The 24,720-nt window shown below is 42.1% G+C and overlaps 1 protein-coding gene across 5 annotated transcripts in view; it reads left to right on the forward strand.

The window, feature by feature from the left end:
- The window catches only part of edem1 (ER degradation enhancer, mannosidase alpha-like 1), a 75,971-nt gene that overhangs the window by 47,854 nt on the left and 3,397 nt on the right, over positions 1 to 24,720 (forward strand). Inside the window, exons 6-12 of one of the 5 annotated variants that reach the window (XM_068051466.1) lie at positions 417 to 591; positions 2,616 to 2,736; positions 2,835 to 3,005; positions 4,954 to 5,027; positions 12,252 to 12,348; positions 17,033 to 17,218; positions 21,609 to 22,993. In XM_068051466.1, coding sequence (XP_067907567.1) covers positions 417 to 591; positions 2,616 to 2,736; positions 2,835 to 3,005; positions 4,954 to 5,027; positions 12,252 to 12,348; positions 17,033 to 17,218; positions 21,609 to 21,899 — 1,115 coding nt within the window. In that variant the 3' untranslated portion in view covers positions 21,900 to 22,993. Of the gene's footprint in view, positions 1 to 416; positions 592 to 2,615; positions 2,737 to 2,834; positions 3,006 to 4,953; positions 5,028 to 12,251; positions 12,349 to 17,032; positions 17,219 to 17,688; positions 18,049 to 18,074; positions 21,579 to 21,608; positions 22,994 to 24,720 lie in introns of those variants that run through there. The other 4 variants (XM_068051468.1, XM_068051467.1, XM_068051469.1 and 1 more) reach the window with 4 other exon arrangements.

The raw sequence follows: 24,720 nt of genomic DNA on the forward strand, positions 1-24,720 counted from the left end.
AGCTTGAGCTCTTCCAGTATAGTTTGATTTGTGAACCAGTTGAAATAACTGGTGCATTGCTGTTCAGTGTACTTGATCACTGGTGTCTCCTCAGGATGTAACTAACGTTTGATTCATTTTTCAATCAAACCCTAAATTTGCAAAATAAAGTCTGAATTCTGAGCTGTAGAGAGGCACTTCATTTCTAATGGGCTTCTTAAATTGTCCATTTAGAAGTTTTTACAGCCATGATTGGAATTTATGCACCTTTATTAGACATACACTTCATCTGGTTTAGAGTCTGTATCTGTACCAAATCTAAGTGATGCCTTCTCTAAATGGCATTTAAAATTGAAGTTCCACTAAGATCTGATTTTTAAGCCGAGAGAATTTACTTGAACTTCAGGACATTTAGCTTGCTTTCCTTTTTCACACAGGGAATGTGGTAAACATTCAGACTGGACAATGGGTTGGAAAACAGAGTGGATTAGGAGCTGGAATGGACTCTTTCTATGAGTATCTTCTGAAATCCTACATACTATTTGGAGAAAGTGAAGACCTGGAGATGTTTAATGCTGCTTATGAAAGCATTCAGAATCATCTGAGGAGAGGGTATGATGTCCTTGTTCTGCAGCTTTTAAACTCATGAATGATTATTGTCTTGCTACAGCAAACCTTAGTAGATATGTGTTTTTTAATTTTGTCATCTTTGCACCTTGTTGATAGATTTTCATGCAATTGTAAATTCACTGAAAATTCACGTAATTCCAGCAGTCATTTCTGTAATTTTTCTTCATTTTTAAAGCATTACACCGTATAACTTGTAAACTGAAGATTAAAGAAGGAGGAACAGTTATGAAAATTAACTTAAAACATTGAGAGAAGCCCCACTACAAATCTAAGTTTGACATGCACTGTAAACTTATAACTCAATGTCAATTTTGAACAATGGGTTTTCTCTTTACCTTTACCGAACAAATTTTGAAAAACACTAATGACAGAAAATGCTACTACCTGGAGCAAGTGGCATTGGTTTGTCTAATCAATTCAAGGCAAACTATCTATAACTTGAAGCTTGCTGAATGAATTCATTTGCATTTGGTTTCAAAAACAGTATCTAAATCCAGAGTAAATACTAAATAAGTATTTCCAGACACTGGTTGTGGTTTCACGTATGCAAAGCATGTTCCCTGCCTTTGTGAGAACAGCAGAATTGTTTCTCGGGCTGCAGACATTCAATTATTTCAACTTTTTTGAGTGCATACCATATCCAATCCACTTGGTGTAATCAAGACTTATATGTACAGTTGCCTCGGCAATAAGACTTTTAAAAAAGAATTCTTGTGCTGCTTTTGCATAACCAAAAGACAAGATTTGCGCACCAAATGGACTTTTTATTTGAAAATATTTTAGATTTTTGCATGAAAACAGATTTCCTTCTGTGATTTGGTATTTGCACAAGTTATACTGCATCAAAGCAATAACAAAATAGCACCTGATCAAGGGAAATCATATGTGAGCACAATGCTTCTTGCTTTAATAACACTGGAGCTTGTTTTTTTTTGATTTACTAGAGGCCCTCTTTCACAATAGAATAGCCATGTTTCTATACTTGGCCATAAGTAGACTGGTTACCAGTGCAGCTCTGATGTTTTAATTCTTGGTCCTGGAAATACAAATTCTAGCTTTCTGCTTACAAAACAACTATGACCACATGTTTTAACCAATGTACTGCAGGGATGGTGAAATCAAATGAATCGGATATTACTGCAAAACCTTTCCCAATATTTTCTATGCCCCTTTGTTAATAGAGGAGGTTTTTGGGAAGGTGAGGGTTCTAAGCATAAGGTTTTAATGTAATTTGAAATGAGAGCAAAAAGATGCAGTTTATTATACAACAAAATAAAGGAAAATACTGGTGCTGGGAAGAGTGCCTATGATATTGAAAAGCCTTCATGGTTGTCGACCAGGGAATGTTATTAAAGTGATCAGTATTACATCAGTTTGAACCAGTTGCTTCTCTAGAAAGTAAGGGATTGAGGAATATTATGAAAAGGTGTGAGAGGTATCTGAAAAATTGATGGGCTTATTTGGCCTAAAGGCCACTTTCTGCTTCTGAAAATGTGTCTCGAGTGCATGGTTTCCTCTTTCAGTCCAGGTAATAAAATGATTTTTTTAAACTACAGACAATTGCCATGTAGAGAGTCAGAGGATTGATTGATGGATTGCGAGCTCACCTGCAATCTTTAACACTTTTTGTTGCCTCATTTTATTAGTCAGTCTATCTCTCTGTGCCATGTCTGTATAAATAATTTCGGGTCTGCAGATCAGAATGCTCCAGATTTGAGAATCACTCCATAAGGATTCTTACCTCAACTTTTAAAAACAATCATAGTAAATTACTGCATGGTGTACAGTATAATATTGGAGATATGCCAAGGTGACTAACTGATACACTGCCTATAGTAATATCTTGATGGTCTACTCATTCTTATTGTATTTGTATGGTAAATTTGAGTGGAAACAAATATTGTGAAGGGGTGCTGGAGCCAGTGGACTCTTTCAGCTCAACAGTTTGTCATTTAGGATTTACTATAGATAGTTATAAATTTGTATTAATATTTCTTAATATACAGACGTGAAGCTTGTAATGAGGGAGAGGGAGATCCTCCGCTCTATGTTAATGTGAATATGTTTAATGGCCAACTAATGAACACATGGATTGATTCACTACAGGCGTTTTTCCCTGGTCTTCAGGTATATTCATTGATTTTAAATTTGTAATTTTTCTAGTCTTTCTATAACCTTTTTGAGTATGACTTTTTATGGTATAAAGATCTTTTTATTTGCTTTAGGTTTTAACAGGTGATGTAGAAGATGCCATTTGCCTTCATGCCTTTTATTATGCCATATGGAAACGCTTTGGAGCTCTTCCAGAGCGGTATAACTGGCAGCTTCAAGCACCTGATGTGATGTTTTACCCACTAAGGCCTGAATTAGTTGAGTCTACATATCTGCTGTATCAGGTATGGGATTAGAAATGTATTATTTAACATTATCCCCATCAGTCAACCAGATTACTTCTGTCATTATCTATTCAAATTAGTTCTCTTCCTCCTCCATTATTGGCACAAGCTGTGCCAGGTAGCATCTCAAGTGGTTTACTGGAACCTTAGGGTTGGTTGAGTATTACAGGATTATGGCCAACACAGAAGCATTTGGGTTTCGTTCTTAAGTTAAACAATAGTATAGGATACACTTTAGCACAGCAGATCTTCAAAACCAGTTGAGGATACTGGATTCATGGGCCATTCTTCAAATCTTCCTTCATGACAGCAAATTAATTGCCTAAGAAACTCGTCTTGCACCACATATACAAGGGTTTAAGGAGTTGCACTACATTTAGGGTTCATTTAGATTTGATTTTCTTTTTGCTCCAGATTGTATTGATATTTCCAGGGTGCAGGGGTTTTGAGCAGGACAGACTCTTACAACACTAAACTGAAAATGCCCTTCATGGATTTGCATTGATCGTTCACTCAAGAATCCAGTTCTTCGACAATGGGCCGTCATTTACTCAAGGCCCCTCAGTCCACTCCTGACCCTTGCAGGTGGCCTTAAATGTTTCTCAGCAGAATTGTCGCAGTGAACTTGAATCCGTAGGCCCTGAATGATAATCTGCCTGGATAGCTTCTTCAATTCTAAGCTGCTGTTCCACTTATTTTGAGGGGGGCTGGTGCAATGAGATCATTTAAACAAGCAAGGCACTTTCAACTGATATAATTCATATTTTGAGCAAACTAACATGTACAACTGCACAGTACATATGGTCAGTTTTGGATTCTTTACTTGGGTTATCCCTTTCTGGTTTAGAATTTCAACCCCCTTACAGAGCAAGCGTATGTCTACGGCCCCACAACTAGTCAATTTGTAATGAGCACAGGAATTGATTGTGAACACTCTACACTGTAGTTTGGTTTACTGGCCATGTTGCATGCCCCTATGATGTACCCTTGATTTTGGAAGGTGGTAGAATAAATGCTTCGGCTGAAAAATGGCAAACAGATTTATTAAAACAGCAACTGGATGTGAACAGAAGCAATGACTCACTGTAGATATATAGTCGTTACAGACTTAATTAACCTCATCTTGTGGGATGGAAAATAACAGTTGTTCATTACTGACTTTTCCAGGCTTCCAGAGTCTTTGCAGAGGGCCTTACAGTAATAGCTGCATACCTATGTTGCAGGACTTTCATGTGTGGCTGTATCTGGACGAATGGTTAGTCTGATCTTCCAGCCTGGACTCCAGAAATTGGTCTTTTGGTCAGTCATAAGTCGCAACTGGATCCTATGCAGGATGAGATTTCTACAGTTCTGTGCAGTCAGACATGGAATGTTCTGCGTGGGATAGATTTGTAGTGCACAGGAACCTAATTGCATCCCCTTGGAGGACGGTACCTATCTCTTGGTCCAAGTTTATCTACAGATATTCATGCTTATGACTGACATCATCTTTGTAGTTCCCAATACATGTCTGTTTGTGATGGCCTTTCAGCTAAATTTGCTTAAACTGATAACTGCATATGGGATATGGTTTGATTTTTTTCAATTTTAAAAGCAGGGGATAGACAGCTGTCTTTACAAATTTCTCGTTTTCTCACCTGCTCCACCTAACACTTTGACTCCTGCTATTCCAATTTTACACACTTTCCTTAGCCTGGGGACATTGAATTCAGTCAGTTGCAGTATCCCATTATTGTTTTGCTCGAGATCAGCCAACTAGGCATAGACCAGTAACCATTCTCTACTTTGAAGTGCATTAATGAAGTGTGTGTTATTTTCTTGAAAACCATTTTATTAACGCTGTATTTAAAAATTCTGCAGTTGATCTTATGCTGTGGAGTGCCAGCATTAATTGTTTGATCTGGTGCCCTCTATTGCTAAACCATTTCTTGTTTTTGTTTGATATTAGGCAACAAAAAACCCTTTCTACTTGCATGTGGGGATGGATATCCTCCAGAGTCTGGAGAAGTACACCAAAGTCAGGTCAGTGATAGGTCATAATCTGTAAAAATAAAAAAAAAATTTTAAATCTGGATGGCTTGCTGTTTGTCATTTATAAAAGTTAAAAATCTCGTGTTGCTCCGTCAGTTTTAAAAGCGCTGTGCACTGGCCTCTGGGGATACGATTTCTTTTTAATACTGTTCAAATTTATATCACTTATCAGTGCATTTGTCTTTTATCTTTGAAATAGGGGTAAAAAGGTTTGGATTTGCTGAATTATTTATTTATTATTTAGAGATCCAGCACTGACACAGGCCCTTCGGCCCACCGAGTCTGTGCCGACCAACAACCACCCATTTATATCAATCCTACATTAACCCCACCATTCTCCTACCACCTACCTACACTACGGGCAATTTTACAATGGCCAATTTACCTATCAACCTGCAAGTCTTTGGCTGTGGGAGGAAACCGGAGCACCTGGCGGAAACCCACGCAGTCACAGGGAGAACTTGCAAACTCCGCACAGGCGGACAGAACAAGATAAATTCCCACTGGTATTTCTCACTGGAATGTTTGAGTCAATGAGCCTGAGTGGAGGGGGAGATTGTATGGAGACACGATTGAGCAGAGTCATAGAATCATAGTCATTTATGGCACAGAAGGAGGCCATTCGGCCCATGGAGTCCATGCCAGCTCTCCACGGAGCTATGCTGTCAGTCTCACTCCTTGGCTCGATCCCCATAGCTCTAAGTCTTTCTGGCCATCCAACTTCCTCTTGAAGTCAGTGATTGTCTCTGCTTCCACCACCCGTGTGGGCAGCGAGTTCCAGGTCTTTACCACCTGCTGCGTAAAGAAAGTGCTTCCTCATATTCCCATGGCATCTTTTGCCCAAAACTTTCAATGTGTGTCCTCTGGTCCTTGTACCATTTGTTAATGGGAACAGCTTTTCCTTGTCTAACTTATCTAAGCATGTCATAATCTTGTACACTTCTATTAAATCTCTTATGTTCTAAGGAGAATAAACCCAGCTTTTCTAACCTAAACTTGTAATTAAAATCCTCCATCTCTGAACCATCCTGGTAAATCTCCTCTGCACCCTCCCATCCTTCCTGAAGTGTGCTGACCAGGACTGGGTGCAGTACTCCAGCTGGTACCGAATCAGTGCTTTTTAAAGGTTCAGCATAACTTTCCTGCTTTTGTACTCAGTACCTCTATTTATGAATCCCAAGATCCTAAATGCTTTACTAACCATGCTCGCAATATGTCCTGCCACCTTCAAAGATCGATGCTCATGCATACCCAGATCCCGCTGTTCCTGCACACTCTTTAGAACTGTGCCATTAAGTATACATTGCGTCTCCCCATTCCTTCTGCCAAAATGCATCACCCCACATTTGTTCATATTAAATTCCGTCTGCCCATTCTGCTAGCCTAGCTATGTCCTGTTGCAGGCAGATCATATCATCCTCACTGTTTGCCTCAACTCCAAATTTGGTGTTGTCAGCAAATTTTGAAATTCTACTCTGTATTCCAAGATCCAAGTCATTTATATATATCAAAAAAAGAAGTGGTCCCAGCACTGACCTTTGGGAACACCACTGCCTAGCATCCTCCAGTCTCATAAGCAACCATTTACTATGATTTGCTGTTTTCTGTTCATAAGCCAATTTTTTTTTTATCCAATTGGACACCAACCCTCCTATTCCATGAACTTCAATTTTGTTAACTAGCCTTTTATGTGATACCTTATCAAATGCTTTCTTAAAATCCATATAAACAACATCTACCGCATTCCCTTCATCAACCTTCTCTGTTACTTCATCAAAAAGGTCAATTAGATTTGTCAAGCATGATCTGCCTTTTACAAATCCATGCTGGCTATCATTAATTAATTCGAACCTCTTAAGTGTCTGCTGATATTTTCCCTGATTATAGTTTCTAAAACCTTACCCACCACTGATAAACTAACTGGCCTGTAGCTGCTAGGACTGTCCTTACACCCTTTATTGAATATGGGTGTCACATTTGCCACTCTCCAATCCTCTGGCACTTGCCCCATATCCAGGGAAGATTGGAAGATTATGGCAAGCCTTCTGGTATCTCCATCCCCACTTCCTTTAGCAACCTGGGATGCAAGCTATATGGACCAGGTGACATATTTACCCTAAGCATAGCCAACCTTTTTAGTACTTCCCCTCTCAATTTTTATCTTATCCATTGCCTTTACTCTCTGTGCTTCTACTGATATTTTGTCAGCCTCCATTTCCTCAGTGAACACTGATACAAAGTACTCATTAAATATATTCGTCTTGCCCTGTGTCTCTAAACATATATTACCCTCTCTGTTTGTAATAGGCCCCACTCCTCCTCTTACTATTCGCTTCCTATTTCCATGCGGGTGGAAGATCTTTGGGTTCCCTTTTATGTTGACTGCCATTCTATTTTCATATTCTCTCTTTGCCAGTCTTATTTTTCTCTTCACCTCCTCTTTCAATTTAATGTATATATGGCCTGGTTCCCACCTGATTTCAACTGACATGCATCATACACCATCTCCATCTCCATCTCCCTCATCAACCAAGGAGCCCTGATCTTGGTTTCCCTACCTTTCACCCTTGTTGGAATGTTTGTAGCTTGTAGCTGAAGCACCTTTTCCTTAAAGATAACCCATTGTTCCGATACAGCTCTTCCTGCCAGCCTTTGGTTCCATTCTACCCTGGCTAGATCCCTTCTCATTGCATTGAAATTAGCCCTTTTCCAATCTCGACATTCTACCTTCTTTTATTCCTTGCTTTTCTGCATTACTAGTCTAAACTTTGTGATAAGATGATCACTTGTACCCAATTGCTCCCCCACAGGCAGTTGGCCCACCTGACTTCCCAGCACCAGATCTAGCAATGCTTCTTTTCTAGTTGAGCTGAGAACGTACTGATTAAGGAAGTTCTCCTGAGCACATTTTAGAAATTCTTCCCCCTCCTTACCCTTTACCCTAAAATTATCCCAATCGATGTTTGGGTAATTAAAGTCCCCCAATATCACTATATAGTTCTTGCACATTCCTGTGATTTCCCTGCAGATTTGCTCCTCTATCTCTTCCACTATTTGGAGACCTATAGAATGCCTCTCGTAGTGTGATCATACCCTTTTTGCTCCTTAACTCTAACCATATGGATTCTGTCCTTGCCCCTTCAAGGACATCCTCGCTTTCCAACACTGCAATACTTTTCCTAATCGGGACTGCCATCCCACCTTTTTTTTTTACCTTCTCTATTAGAATTAGAAGATTACAGCGCAGTACAGGCCCTTCGGCCCTCGATGTTGCGCCGACCTGTGAAACCATCTTTTCTGAACTTTATATCCTTGTATATTAAGCGCCCAGTCCTTGCCATTTTTAAGCCACGTTTTTGTTATTGCCGCTACATCATATTCCCATACTGCTATTTGTGCTTGTAGCTCACCAACTCTATTTACCACATTTGTGCATTTACACAAATGCATTGTAATCCTGTCTTTGCATTCCTTATAGTCTTCCTCAGTCCACTCCCATCTAATACAGAGCTACTCCCTTCTGTAGTACTGTCTTAACACATTCACTCTGGCCCCACCTAATACTTTGCTATTTCCTACTCTAGAGCTATCTGTCTCTTCCAACTCTGTACCTTGGTATTTCTCTCTTGTATTATCTGTTTTTCCCACACCCCTGCCAAGTTAGTTTAAACCCTCCCCAAAAACACTAGCAAATCGCCCCGCAAGAAAGTTTTTCCCAACGCTGTTCAGGTGCAACCTGTCTGGCCTGTAGAGGTCCCACCTTCTTCAGAACTGGCCCCAGTGCCCCAGGAATCTAAAGCCCTCCCTCCTGCACCATCTTTCTAGCTACGCATTAAACTTCACTATCCTCCTATTTATATGCTCACTTATGCGTGGTACTGGGAGTAATCTGGAAATTATGACTTTTGAGGTACTGCTTGCTAATTTCTTCCCTAACTCGCTAAACTCTTTCTGCAGGATCACATCCCTCTTCCTGCCAATGTCACTGGTACCAATGAGGACCACGACTGCTGGCTGTTCACCCTCCCCCTCAGGGTGCTCTGTAGCGTTCAGTGACATCCTGGACCCTGGCACCAGGGAGGCAACACACCATCCTGAATTCATGTCTGCGGCCACAGAAACGCCTGTCCCCCTGACTATCAAATCTCCTATAACCATCCCTCTTCCCATCTTCCTTCTATCCATCTGTACAGTTGAGTTACCCCTGGTGCCTTGGCCTTGGCTCTTGCTGCACTCCCCAGATGAACCATCACTTTCCTCGGTATTCAGAACTGACTACTAGTTGGAGAGTGAGATGCACTCGGGGGTCTCCTGCATTACCTGCCTGTTTTTTCTTGACTGTCTGGCAGTCACCCATTCCCTCTTTGCCTGCATAAACTTAAGCTGTGTAGTGACCACGTTTATAAGTGTCTATCCACGAAACTCTCAACCTCATGGATGCACTGCAGTGACACCAGCTGCTACTCAATTTCCGAAACCTGGAGCTCAGGCTGCTGCAACTGATGACACTTCCCACACCTATGTTTATCCAGGGCCCGAGAAGTGTCCTGGAGTTCCCATACAGCACTAGATGTGTATAGTAGAAGTTCAAGCGGCCCTGCCATTCATCTGTCTCTTTGATAACAAACCTTGGTACTACAACTACACCCTCCTACTGATAATCCCTGCTCTTACTAATGCTGATAACCCTACCAATTGTAATAAACCTTACCAATAGTAATAATAACCTTACTATTGCTAATAATCAACTTAACCAATAATCTACCTTACCACTATTAATACACCCTACCAATACTAAAACATTACCAAGAGTATTAATAACGCCACCAATAGTAATACACCTTACCAATAGTAATAACTAGGAAATACCCCCAGCCAATCTAATAAGCTTTACTACTAGTAAACCTTACTACTGCTAATAAAAACTTAAAATTATTTAAATTACCCAAGTTTTGAAAGAGAAATGAGAGAAATACTTAGCAACCAATCTACCTGTTTTCCTGTGATGTCACACTTGGATTTTTTTTCTCCGAATGCGGTCGGTCCGCTTTGAAGTCACAGACTGGACTGGCTCGGATAGCTCTTTTAAACTCCTGGCTGGTCTTGCGCTTTCTCACTCCTTCCCGCTGCTGGTCTCGCACCTTCCTACTGCTGCTCTTGCTCTTGCTGCCATCGCTCTTTTACACGCCCTGCTGGTCTCTTGCTCCTACCCACCACTCTTTAACACTCCTCCTGGTCTTGCACCTTCCTGTCGCCACTCTTTGACACTCCCTGCTGCTCTCTCTCTCATTCCCGTCGCTCTTTTACACTCCCCGCTGGTCTTGCTCTCTCTCGCTCTTTCCCACCGTGGCTCTTTTACATTCCCCACTGGTCGGTCGGGCTCTCTCTTGCTCCTTTCCTTCCTCACTTACTCGCTCCTTCCCGCCACCACTCTTTTACACTCCCTGCTGGCTGAGAGTGAAGCGAGTTGCAGCCTATCAAAGTGGGAAGCTGCAAGGGAAGAAGAGAAGAAAATAGGAGCTGTGTTCCGTGGCCCCTTCGTGTCAAGGGCGCTGACCCCAAGGTTTACCCTGTCAGTGATGCGGCTTAGCAATGCCGGTTGTATGTTAAAAGGCTTTATTGTAACTTTAGCAGAATGAGTCATCCACAAAATATTCAAGCAGCAGTTAATAGAATCAAGATCAGTATTCTTGAGCCTGAGTTTCTGGACAGCAGTGCAGCGTGGTAGTTCTTGGTTCGGATGTGCTGTGTTTTGTTCTGTTCACACTCTTTCAGTTATGCCCCTTTCCTTATGACTATGTTGTGCATACTGCCTGCCCAGAATTAGGTGTGACCTTCCTTCAATCAGTTGTCAAAGCATACAGTTGGATAAGTTAATAGATAGGGGTAAAGGCCATCCAATTCCATGTAAAAATTAATTAGGTATCATACACATACTGATTGGGTGGCTCCACTCTGATTAGCTTTGACCAATGATTATCTCGCACAGACTGCTGTGTCCTCGTTTGTCCAGAATTAAGTGTGGCCTCCCTCCAATCAACTGTCAAAGCATGCAGTCAAGTTGTTAATAGTTAATGATGTTAAGGCCATTCAAATTCATCTCACAGTTAATGAGGGTAAAGCCATCTAACAGTGGTTTAAGAAGAACAGTTCTTCTCCCGCATGTGGGGTCTGTTGGAACATCAAAGAGCAACCATTTTTATACCACTGAAAAGAGTGGTATAAAAATGGTTGCTCTATGATGTTCCAACAGACCCCACATGCGGGAGAAGAACTTGTTTCGATACATCACTATTATTGTACCCCTAATACAGTTCCCACTTCATGTCTATCTGCTTTCTTATTTAAGGATTTTATAATACCTCTAGGCCACCAGACTAAAATTAACAAACACCCAGTACCACAATCTGAGTGACAATTGAAGATTCAGGTCACAAGCAGTACTGCAGAAGCTGATCTGCATTTATACATTGTCTTCCTTTGAGTGTTTTCCTACCTTTTGAATTTGTGTCTCAGGTCCTGAAGCATGTGTAGGTGTTCTAAGCTATATCTTGCACCTTGGAGCAAAGTGATTTGGGGAACAGAGCATTGTATGTGTTTCTGGAGTTGATATCCCAAGTGTGATTGGTCCTTGCTAATTTTACTGTGATGTTCACTTGGTTAGCACTAACCAAAATACAAAATCATCCAACACTGACTCATAGTTACATACAGAAATAATTTAATGGCTAACCTGGATTTCAAGTGCCAAGGCATTTGTCAAAAATGGTTCCTGATCGAGCTGCACACTTTGTTGTTAGTTCATAACTTTTAAAATAAAATGTTCTCTTCCAACTCTTTTCCTTTAGGCAGCCAATTATGTTCATATTGGGCACAGACCTGGCAGACATCTGGTATCTCATCCAGGTGCTCATTCTCAATGTATAAACATGAACAGAGCATAGAAACAGAGATTTTGAGGAGGGAGCAGCTTCTCCGGTCCCTTGGTTTCGTCCTGACATACATAGAATCAATGTCAAAGTATTGTTGCCAGTGGATCTTAAACATAGTTTAGACAGAAAAAAAATTGTCTTGATATAAGTAAATTATCACTAGAATATGTTTGACCACACAAAAAGAGTGGAAAAGCTGTTTATTCTAATGTATTGTGGGATTTAGTGAAAACTAGCGCCAATCTTTGCTGCAGTTACAGTTGGCTATTTTCTTTGCAAATAGATGTGGTTATGCCACACTTCACCATGTAATAGACAAGTCGAAGGAGGACAGAATGGAGAGCTTCTTTCTCAGCGAGACCTGTAAATATTTATATTTGGTACGTTACTCCTGTAAACGTTTTTAAATGAAATTACTAACTTTAAAGGGAGTCAGTTGGTTAATATCAGGAAAATTCTCTTCATGTTTTAAAAAAATAAATAACTGTATAGAATAATGGTTGACTTAAAGTTCAAAGCTATGACACTCAAGACAAATTATTTGAGCTTTGGTGATCATTTGCAAGCTACTCCTTATTATGCAACACTAATTTATCTTCCATGGTGTGTTATACGGGGATCCAAGACCAAGTGGAATCTTCAGGTGAAACAAGAATATAGGGTGGGAGATAATTGGACCAGGGCACACACCATTCCAGTTAAAAGCCACGCGTTCTGTTCTTTATAATTAAATAGCATAGACAGACTGGTGCAATGGCCAGACATATGGCAGATGCAACTTAACACATTAAAGTGTTAAGTGATGTATTTTGGCAAGAAGAATGAGGAGAGGCAATGTAAACTAAATGGTAAAATTTTAAAAGGGTGTAGGAACATAGAGACCTTTGAAGCTGGCAGGACATGCTGAAAAGGCAGTTTAAAAAAAACGTACAGGATCTTTGGTTTTATTAATAGAGGCATAGAGTACAAAAACAAGATGTTATGCTGAACCTTTATAAATCATTGTTGAAGCTCCAGCTGGTGAATTTTGCCCAGTTCTGGGCACCGCACTTTAGGAAGGATGGCAAGGCCTTGGAGAGGGTGGAAAGGAGAATTATTGGACTAGTAAGTGGAATGAGGGACTAGAGAAGTGGAGTTATTCTCAACAGCAGACAAGGTTAAGGGAAGAATTAACAGATGTTCAAAATCTTGAAGGGTTTTGATTGAGTAAATAAGGAACAGTTTCCAGTGGCAGGAGGGTTGATGACCAGAGAATGCAGATTTAAGGTAATTAGCAAAAGAACCAGAGAGGAGATGATTTTATTTACACAAGTGAATTATAATGATCTGGTATGTATTGCCTGAAAGGGAAATATTTGGTGGTAACTTTCAAAGGAGAATTAGATGAATACTTAAATGGGAAAAATTTGCAGAGTTATGGGGAAGGGCAGAGGAGCAGGACTAATTAGCTAACCCTTTCAAAGAACCAGCTCAGCCATGAGGTCAAACAGCTTCCTTCTGTGCTGCATCATTCCACAATTCTAAAATTTGTGCAGCCGGGAAACATAGTTGGTTGCAGCTCAGCAGTACATTGCATTACAAGCTGAGGATCCGGGAGATGTGAAACCAAGACACTAGTGTAACTATTGATAGGAGAGTATAATCACAGTGTCATAAGTTTAACATTAGCAGTCATGATTGTAAATGTGGACATAGGATTTTGGCATGGGGGAAATTGGCTGGAGTATGTTACTGAAGTCACAGAATTTAATGAAATACCCATTGCTCTGCCCTTTCTTGCAAACACTTCAAATACAGTTTTTTTTTAATTTATGGATTCTGTTTCCATCACTGGATGTTAAGGAACATAGTAAGAACATAGGCCTTTCAGCCCTTTTGAGTCTATTCCCCCGCTCAGTTAGGTCTTGGCTGATCAGTTATCTAGACCCCATCTACCCATCTTGGTTCTGTTACCCTTAATACCCGTGTCTAATAAAAATCTATCAATCTCAGTTTTGAAATTTTCCAATGACCTAGTCTTAACAGCATTTTAGGGGTGAGTTTTCCAGATTTACACAACCATTTTGTGTGAAAAGTACTTTCTGGCATCACACCCTGAATGGCTCAGCTTGAATTTTAAGGTTATGCCCCTGTGTTAAGGACTCGCCCACCAGAGGAAATGGTGTCACTATCTACCCTAGCAATTTATTTAAACATCTTAATTACCTCAAATAGATCACCTTTAATTTTATATACTTAGGTGATTACAAGCCTAGACTATGCAACCTGTCCTCATAATTTAACCCTTTTATCCTTGGTATCATTTTCGTGAATCTGCACTGCACCCATGTAAGGCAAGTATATCCTTCCTGACGTGTGATGCCCAGAACTGAATGCATTACTCCAGATGGGCTCCAACCAGAGTACTGCACAGCTGTACCGCAACTTTCACTCCTTTGTATTCCAGCCGTCTTGGGATGAAGGCCAGCATTCAGTTAGCCTTTTTAATTATTTTTTTGTACTTGTTCATTAGCTTCGAGAGTTTCCTGTGCTTAGACCCCTAATTCTCTCTCTAGCCATGGTTTCTAGCTTCTTGCCATTTAGAAATTACTCTGATCTGTTCTGAGTCCAAAGTGGATCACCTCACGCTTTCTCACATTGCACTCCATCTGTCACAGTTTTGCCCACTCACTCATTACACATATAAGTGTAAAATGACATTTAACAGTGTCAGCCATGGCTCAGTTAGTAGCACTCTCACCTCTGAGATAGAAGGTTGTAGGTTTCAGTCCCATTCCAGAGACTTGAACTCAGAAATCAAGGCTGACAGTCCAGTGTGGTACTGAGGGGGTGCTGTGTTTAGGATGAGACGTTAAACTGAGGCCCCTGCTTGCCCCCTCAGGTGCACGTAAAAGATCCAATGGCACTATTTCAAAGAAGAGCAGGAGAGTTATCCTTGGTGTGCTGCTCAATATTTATCTGTCAGTTAACATCACAGAAACAGATTATCTGGTCACTGTCACGTTGCTGTTTCTGGGAACTTGCTCTGCTCAAATTGGCTACCATATTTCCTACTTCACAAGAGTGGCAAAAGTACTTCATTGGCTTTAAAGCACTTTGGGACATCCTATGGTCGTGAAAGGAGCTATATATAAATGCAAGTCTTTTCTTGTTATCTGAGTACCATTAGAACTTTCTGCTCTCATCTACACCATATATGATTTGATATGATATTTGATAGAGGTGTTCAAATCGTGCCGGGTCGTAGATTAGGAAAAGCTGTTCCCATTGGCGGGAGGGTCAAGAACCAGAGGACATCAATTTAACGTGAATGGCAAAAGAACCAAAGGCGAAATGAGGAAAAACATTTTTATTCAGTGAGTGGTTAGGATCTGGAATGCACTGCCTGTGTGTGGTGGAGGCAGATTTAATTGTGGCTTTCAAAAGGTAATTGGATAATTAACTGAATAGGAAAAAATTGCAGTGCTACAGGGAAAAGGCAGGGGAGTGGGATTAGCCGAGTTGCTCTTGCAGAGAGCCGGCACAGACATGACTGGCCAAATTGTCTCCTGTGCTGTAACCAGTCTATGATTCTGTATTTACTGTGCCGCCTAGCTTAGGGCCATTGGCAAACCATTGGCTCTCTAAGGTGGTTAGGAAGGCATACGGGATACTCGCCTTTATTAATCGAGGCATAGAATATAAGAGCAGGGAGGTTATGATGGAGCTGTATAAAATGTTGGTTAGGCCACAGCTGGAGTACTGTGTACAGTTCTGGTCACCACACTATAGGAAGGATGTGATTGCAATGGAGAGGGTGCAGAGGAGATTCACCAGGATGTTGCCTGGGCTGGAGCATTTCAGTTATGAACACAGACTGGATAAGCTGGGGTTGTTTTCCTTGGAGTGGAGAAGGTTGAGGGGGGTCCTGATTGAGTTATACAAAATTATGAGGGGCATTGATAGGATAGATAGGAAGAAACTTTTTCCCTTAGCGGAGAGGTCAGTAACCAGGGGGCATAGATTTAAGGTAAGGGGCAGGGGGTTTAGAGGGGAGTTGAATTTTTCATCCAGAGGGTGGTTGGAATCTGGAACATACTGCCTGAAGGGGTGTAGAGGCAGGAACACTCACGACATTGAAGAAGTATTTAGATGAGCACTTGAAATGCCATAACATACAAGGCTATGGGCCAAGTGAGGGGAAATGGGATTAGTTAGGACGGGTGCTTGATGGTTGGCGCAGGCGCGTTTCTGTGCTGTAAAACTCTATGACTACTCCTTTTACCTAGTGATTCACCTTGCCAATTGCCTTTTGGAAGTCTATATAAATAACATCCATAGATAATCCTTACCTGCCACATTTATTACCCCTTCATAAAATTCAGTTAGCTTTGTTAAACGTGACTTACCCTTTACAAATCCAATTGGTTCTTACTGATCTGCTTTTATTTGTCCTGATGCTCAGTCACTCTGCCCCGATAACAGATTCTGGTTACTTCCTCAGAACTAACATTGGACTAATTGAGGTTATGGTCATTTGTTTGGAATGCTGCAGTACCCTTTTCACTTTATCGTTGCAATCTGTGCTCTTGTGCAAAGGCACTAAAGCTTTACATATAGAATTAGCTTGGTCAGTGGGTTATGAATGTCCAAGTATAAAATGTCAGTCTGAGCACAAGAAATTAAGGATGAAAAATAATCAATTGATCCATCAAAGTCATTCCTCCAATATTCAAACAGTTCCAACCTATCATTCAACAATGCTTTCATCACTTTCCTCCACACACCCCCACCCGCAGTAGTCATGTTGGTGTCTATACTACTTTGTTTGGAAGTTTATTCTAAATGTTCATCACTCTTTGCATAAAGGAGGTCCTTCTGGTATCTGCTGTAGATGTTTTTCACAAGCTTAAGTTTGACATCCCATTGTATTTATATTTTATGGTATTCAAGATTTTGCTTATCTGAGCCATTTCTAATGTATATAATCTACTTGTCCAAATAAGACCGTTCTAGTTGCTTTTAGGCTTCGTTGTGTGATGAAAATAACACCTAATCTGGTCTATCTTTTGATCGTGTGATCAGCTATTTGATGAAGACAACCCATTGCACAGATCTGGGAGTAAATACATCTTCACAACTGAGGGCCATATTTTGCCGGTAGATAAGCTTTTCAGAGAAAAGCCTTGGGAAGATGACTCTTCTAAAGAAGAAGGTACTGTAGATAACTCTGGAGTGCTGGACCACAGGCCTGCCAATTCCAGCATTAATGTAAGTAGACTAAGATTCTGTCGTTTGCATATATGATTTGAAAGTAAAAATGAACTCCACTGTTTTTTCTTTATTCTGAGCACTAAGTATTTTTCAGACTAACGTTGTGAAGCCCTCCACTCTGAGATTGTGTCACATGTGATGTGACGTCTTGAACAGTTTCTGTTTAAATATACTAAGTTACTTCTCTTGTTCAGACTTCTGGATTTGCTTTGTTTTGCCCCAAAAGCTTAAACTTCCCACTGTTCAGCAGGGAAGTTTTGTGTTCTGTTATTGCCACAGATCTCTGGTCTGGATCCTATCCATTGGTGTCAAAGTGTCACTAACTTCAGATTTGCTGAAGAGTAAAGTTGGCAAATGAAGTGAATCTATATTGCATTAGATTAGCTGTGTCACGAAAACATGCTATGTCAAATGATGATTTTTAATCCACTGGCTGGAAACCTGAATTAAATTTTTAAAAAAAACAGGTCAAAGGTCCCTCTATCCTAGCAGCTAAAGATGGCTACCCCAATTTGCATCACTGTACTCCACGTTCCAATGCATTGAGGTGGAGACGGATTCTCTGCATGGACCTATCGAAAACAATGACCTGGGGAATCTGAGTGAACTACCTATCCTGTTCCCATTAACAAGCCATCAAGGCCATCGTCTGAATATTAAACTGGTAGCGACAAGTCCATCAGAACTTAATCACTTGAACAATGGGATCTTGGTTGTGAGAAGGGAATTCTCGACATGGACTGATTAAGTTACAAGAGGGAATACATACTGTAACCACTATGATTGAATCACAGGGTGACAGTCATGTGACAGGCTCACCATCTGTTTGCTTAAGCTGGTATTTTCTCTGCAGCAACCAGAAAAGCAGCTAGAGACTGACAAGAGAAGACCCAAGTGGGGTCCCTCCTCGCTCTCTCTCCAATCCACCTTGCAAGATTCGAACCCTGACTGTGACCACCTGGGCATTACCCTGCTGCAGACAAAGACTCCTTGAAGGAAATCAACCACATTGCTTTCTCCAGGAGAACCACTGAATCAGTCATTCACATCTTTAAACCGGAAGCCCGGAACCACCAAAGGAAATTCACGCAACCACCGAATTCAGTTTGACGCCAGCCATGTCATGAGCATCCATGGACTGTATACCCTTTTTATTTCTCTGGACTCTAATTTGACCAGTCTATCCTTCCCCAGTCTGTAATCTGTCTGTGTGTGTGAAAGTTGGAACATGTTTTATTATTTTACTTAGATCATTTTAAGTACAATAAAGTTAAGCTCAAGAAAATCTGTCTGATTGGTTCTTTTTATAATGGCGTGTAAACAGTTAAACACTCACTGAATTGGCAAGTATATCCACTTCAAAAATAAATAAACCTGTTGTGGTCAAACAAGGGAAGGGGAAAAAAGAGGAGCCCTTCAACTCACCGCCCACCTCCCCACCCATCATAACAGAAATCTGGGGGCTCTACGTCTGAGATCAAACTCACAGACATAAGAGAACCTTGGAAGCAGGAAACCAAATTGATGCCCAGCAATAATTTTAAAAAACTAAAAAAAATACAGGTTTTCAGTGCTGGAGTACTAAAATGTCCACATTTGAGGCCAGTACCTTCCTAGAACAGAGTGAAGTAACGAGACAGTTTAAAAGCCCTATATGTTGAGTTAAGGAGCATAGCTAGGCATTGAGAGATAAATATCTAACCAAAAGCTAGGAAACCCAAAGTCCTAAAACTTGTGGACAACCATTTTGAAATTGAACTGAAGAACTGGAAACCAGCATCAGCCATGATACAGCTGGAACTTCAGAGACTAGAGCTAGAATTCCAGGAAAAGGAAAGGGAGAGAGAATTTCAGGAAAGGAAGGGAGACAGAGAAAATTCCAGGAAGGGGAAAAAGAAAGAGCTTTCCAGAAAGAGAGGTAGGAAAGAGTTGAGGCAGCTCAAACGGAATAGGGGAAGACCCAGTGAAGGTATACTAATGAGGGAGCTACCACCAGCTCAGGACTGAGTGCTGAGCTCTGAGTGTTCTCCCAGTTACCAAAGTTTGATGAGGGTATGTGGAAGCATTTTTCATCTCATTTGAGAAGCTTGCAAATGAGTTAAAATGGCCAGCAGTGGCCCAGACCCTACTACTCCAAAGCAAATAAACAGGAAAAGCCCATGAGATTTATTCCCTGTTGTCTGACGAGAGTTCATCAAACAGAGATGACGATAAATGCTATCCTGAGTGCATATGAGCTGGGACCGGAGGCATAACACCAACAATTCCGAACTTTCCAAAAGCAGCCAGAGCAAACTTGCATCGAGTTCGAAAGTGTTCAGCAACTCGCTTACGGGTGCTTAAGATAGAATCCACCAATTAAAGCCTCAGAGAAGTGATTCTCCTTGGAGTTCAAAAACTTGCTTCCCCTTTCCATAAATACCCACGTGAAGGAACAAAGGGTTCCAAGAGCCAGGCAAGCAGCAACCTTGGCCGATGATAATCAGCTCGTCTACATGCCCTTGCCCCAAGGGAAACCCTTCCGCAGTCACCTTCAAAAATCTGAAAAGGATAGAAGGTGGGAGGTTGAGAAGGGACAGCTGGAAACATGGGGCCCTCCTAATGACAGTGCTGAAAACAGGAGTGATGCCCAAACGTCTGTGTTTCCATTGGAATAAGGCAGGTCGCCTTTGAGCTGACTGCTGGAAGTTACAGGGAAACCCCATAGGAGTACTTGGGATTTACCAGACTGGTGCAGAGAGAGGGGCCCTGATGGAAAGAACAGCAGACCAGGCAGTGGCTCTAACTGCGGCAGTAAGTCCCTGTAACTACTGTTGTGAGCGCGGGAGCTTCGACAGAGGAGGCTGAACTGGCACTGCAGATGGATGACCATGCTGTCTGGTTATCCAAAACCTCCTTCAGGAATTTAGAGGAAACAAAGTGTTAAACAGGTCTTCCTTGGTAGAGGCTCAGCCAGCTGACCCAAAGTTAGCACAGACTGCCCAAACTGAAGCTGAAGCAAAGTTCTTCTATTTGAAGAATGAGGTGCTTACGAAGTGCAGACCTCCTCACAGTCCTGCAGATGAAGAGTAGATAGTATTCCACTATGTAGTGGTGCCGTCAAGGTACCGTAGGGAAATATTGGGAATGGCATACAAAATTCTAATGGCTAGACATGTTGGTATCTGAAAAACCCAAGCCCACATCAGACAGCATTTTGACTGGCCACAACTCCATGAGGATGTGGTGGAGTTCTGTGCCAGGTTGTGGGGAAACCCCAACCTACAACAAAACCTGTGCCTCTAATTCCCATACCAACTTTTGGGGAAACCTTCAGCAGAGTGCTGGTGGATTATGTGGGGCCCCTGCCGAAAACAAAAGGGGGCTACCAGTATCTCCTCACTAATATGGATGTGGCTACCCAATTCCCAGAGGCCATTCCCCTAAGTACTACCCAAGGTAGTGGTGGAAGGGCCAATCCAATTCTTCACCTGATACGGGCTGCCTGCTGAGATCCAGTTGGATCAAGGCACAAATTTTATATCCAGTATTTTTCAAAAGGGCATGGATAATCTGAGTATACACCAGCTAAAGTCCTCAGCCTACCACCCACAGTCACAAGGGGCTTTGGAACAGTACCACCTGACCCTAAAGACAATGTTCAGGGCATACTGCTATATGTACCCCCATGCCTGGGACAAAGGTCTTGGATTTCTTCTTTTTGCTACCGGGGACTCACCCAATGAGTCCATTGGCTTTAATTGCTTTGAATTAGTTTATGGATTTTCCTGTCCCCACAACCAAAAGGGAAGTAATGTAATTTCTGGGGATATGTGGGTTTTACCGCAAGTTCATCCCAAACTTTAGCACTATAGCCGCCTCATTGACAGATTTGTTACAGAAAAGAGTGCAGTTAGTGTAGTCAGGGAGCTGTCAAACAGCTTTCAAGAGGCTGAAAGCTATCTTAACCAATGGACTGGTGCTAGCAGTTCCAAACTTTAACAAACCATTTAATGTGGTAGTCAACGCTAGTGACCTAGATTGTAGGTGCTGTCCTGCTCCATGATGATGAGTCGGGCATTGAGGGACCAGTTGGGTATTTCTCCAAAAAATTAAATACTCATCAAAAGAGGTACTCTACTGTGGAGAAGGAAATTCTGGGACTGTCACTGGCTCTTGAGCACTTTGAGGGATATGTCCAAAGTGGATATAGAGAGACCGTAACTTTATACTGGCCACAATCCTTTGATATTTGTGGAGAAATTCAAAACCCAGAATGCAAGGCTATTTTGATGGAGCCTGCTTTTGCACCCTTACCACCTAAAGATTATCCATATTGCAGGAAAAAAAACAGTGTGGCTTTCGAGCAGAGATATCCACCATTGACATGCTGTTCTCCCTTCGCCAGCTGCAGGAGAAATGCCGCGAACAACAGTTGCCCCTCTTCGTTGCTTTCATTGATCTCACCAAAGCCTTTGACCTCGTCAGCCGACGTGGTCTCTTCAGACTACCAGCAAAGATCGGATGTCCACCAAAGCTACTAAGTGCCTCATCAGACCCCTTTCCTGTCCTAAGTGGCGTGAAACAGGGTTGTGTTCTCGCACCTACACCTTTTGGGATCTTCTCCCTGCTGCTCTCACATGCGTTCAAGTCTTCAGAAGAAGGAATTTTCCTCCACTCAAGATCAGATGGCAGGTAGTTCAACCTTGCCCGTCTTAGAGCGAAGACCAAAGTACGGAAAGTCTTCATCGGGGAACTCCTCTTTGCTGACGATGCTGCATTAACATCCCACACTGAAGAGTGTCTGCAGAGACTCATCGACAAGATTGCAGCTGCCTGCAACGAATTTGGCCTAACCATCAGCCTCAAGAAAACAAACATCATGGGACAGGACGTCAGAAATGCTCCTTCCATCAATATCGGCGACCACGCTCTGGAGTTCAAGAGTTCACCTACCTAGGCTCAGCTATCACCAGTAACCTAGCTCTCGATGCAGAAATCAACAAGCACATGGGAGAGGTGTCCACTGCTATGTCCAGACTGGCCAAGAGAGTGTGGGAAAATGGCGCACTGATGCGGAACACAAAAGTCCGAGTGTATCAAGCCTGTGTTCAGTACCTTGTTCTGAGCCAGCGAGGCCTGGGCAACGTATGTCAGCCAAGTGCGATGTTTCAATTCATTCCATCTTCGCTGCCTCCGGAGAATCCTTGGCATCAGGTGGCAAGACTGTATCTCCAACACAGAAGTCCTCGAGGTGGCCAACATCCCCAGCATATACACCGTAATGAGCCAGCGGCGCTTGAGATGGCTTGGCCATGTGAGCCGCATGGAAGATGGCAGGATCCCCAAGGACACGTTGTACAGCGAGCTTGTCACTATCAGACCCACCGGCCGTCCATGTCTCCACTTTAAAGACGTCTGCAAACGCGACATGAAGTCTTGTGACATTGACCACAAGTCGTGGGAGTCAGTTGCCAGTGATCGCCAGAGCTGGCGGACAGCCATAAAGACAGGGCTGAAGAGATTTAGCAATTGGCAGGAAAAAATACAGAAGCGCAAGGAGAGAGCCAACTGTGTAACAGCCCCGACAACCAGTTTTATCTGCAGCGCCTGTGGAAGACTCTGTCACTCTGGAATTGACCTTTTATAGCCACTCCAGGTGCTGCTTCACAAACCACTGACCACCTCCAGACACTTACCCATTGTCTCTCGAGACAAGGAGGCCAAAGAAGAAGAAGATAGCTGAAGCTTTACCCAGAGTCTAATTCAGTGCAGAATCATCCCAGATGAAAGGTAAACCAGAACATAGCTAAGGTAGTGTAAGATTGATAAGTGAATGTTTGAAGATGATTATGTATGTACAGTTTCTTTTTAAATCTATAACCTTAGAATGAAATGCTCCTGTCGCCACCCCAATTTGCATCACTATACTCCACATTCCAATATATTGAGGTGAAGCCGGATTGTCTACACAGACCCATCAAGAACAATGACCTGGGAATCTACCTATCCTGTTCCCATTAGCAAGGCATTAAGGCGATCACCTGAATATCAAACCACTCAAACCTAATCTCTTGAACAATGGGACCCTGGTTGTGAGAAGGGGATTCCTAGACATAAACTAATTAGGTTGCAAGAGGGAATACACACTGGTAACCAGCATGCTAGAATCACTGGGTGACGCTTGTGTGGCAGACCTACCATTTGTGTGCTTAAGCTGGTATTTTCTCTGCAGCAACCAGACAAGCTCCTAGACATTGATAAAGACATGAGTAGGGTCCCTCCTTCCCCTCTCTCTCAAGTCCACTTTGCAAGCTTTGAACCCTGCCTGCTGACCGTGACCACCTAGACATATCCCTGCTGCAGACAGGCTCCTTGAAGGAAATCAGCTGTATTGCTGTCTCCAGGAGAACGACTGAATCAGCCGTCCATATCTTCAAACCAGAAGCCCCAGGTCCAGTAAAGAAAATTCACGCAGCCACCGAATTCAGCCTGAAGCCAGCCCAGTCACCAACCTCACAGACTGTATACCCTTTATTTCTCTGGACTCTAATTCGACTCTATCCTTCCCAACTCTGTAACCTATTTGCGTGTGTGGAAGTTGGAGCACATTTTATTATGTTACTTACATCGGTTTAAGTACAAAAAAGCTTAGCTCTTTAGTCAACTCAAAAAGACCTGTCCGATTGGTTCTTTATATGATCATGCGCATAAACAATTAAACACTCTCTGAATTTGGCAAGTACATCCATTTCAAAAAGAAATAAATCTGTTGTCGAAAAGAGGGAGCCCTTCAACTCATCATCTGATCGTAACAGCTGTCTTTTTTGCAAAATCTTTCCTATTGTCCTAGATTGTGTCGAGTTTCTTGAGTATTGTTGGACTACACGCATCCAGGCAAGTGGAGAGTATCCCATCATGACTTGTGCCTTGTAGGAGTATGATGGAATACTCTCCACTTGTTGGATGAGTGTAGTCCCAACAACATTCAAGAAGCTCGACACCATCCAGGAGAATGTAGCCCGCTTAATCAGCACCCCATCTATCACCTTAAACATTCACTGTCTCCATAACCGGTGCACAGTAGCAGCAGTGTGCACCTTCTGCAAGATGCACTGCAGCAACTCTCCAAGCCTCCTTTGGCAGCAGCTTCTAAACGCATGCCCTCGACCACCTAGAAGGATAAGGGCAGCAGATGCTTGGGAACTCCATTCCCTGCAAGTTCCCCTCCAAGCCACACACCATCCTGACTTGGAACTATATTGCCGTTTCTTCACTGTCACTGGGTCAAAATCTGGGAATCCCTCCCTAATAACATTCTGGATGTACCTACACCAGATGGACTGCAGCGTTCAAGAAAGTGGCTCACCACCACCTTCTCAAGGGCGATTAGTATTGGGTACTAAATGTTGGCCTTGTCAGTGAAGCTCACATCCAGTGAAAGAAAAAAATATGGATCTGAATTCTGAGAGTTAATCGGAAAGGATATTTTACCTGAGCTTTCAGCAAAACTGCACAAT

The sequence above is a fragment of the Heterodontus francisci genome, chromosome 19, assembly GCF_036365525.1.
Source record: "Heterodontus francisci isolate sHetFra1 chromosome 19, sHetFra1.hap1, whole genome shotgun sequence".
Lineage (NCBI taxonomy): Eukaryota > Metazoa > Chordata > Chondrichthyes > Heterodontiformes > Heterodontidae > Heterodontus > Heterodontus francisci.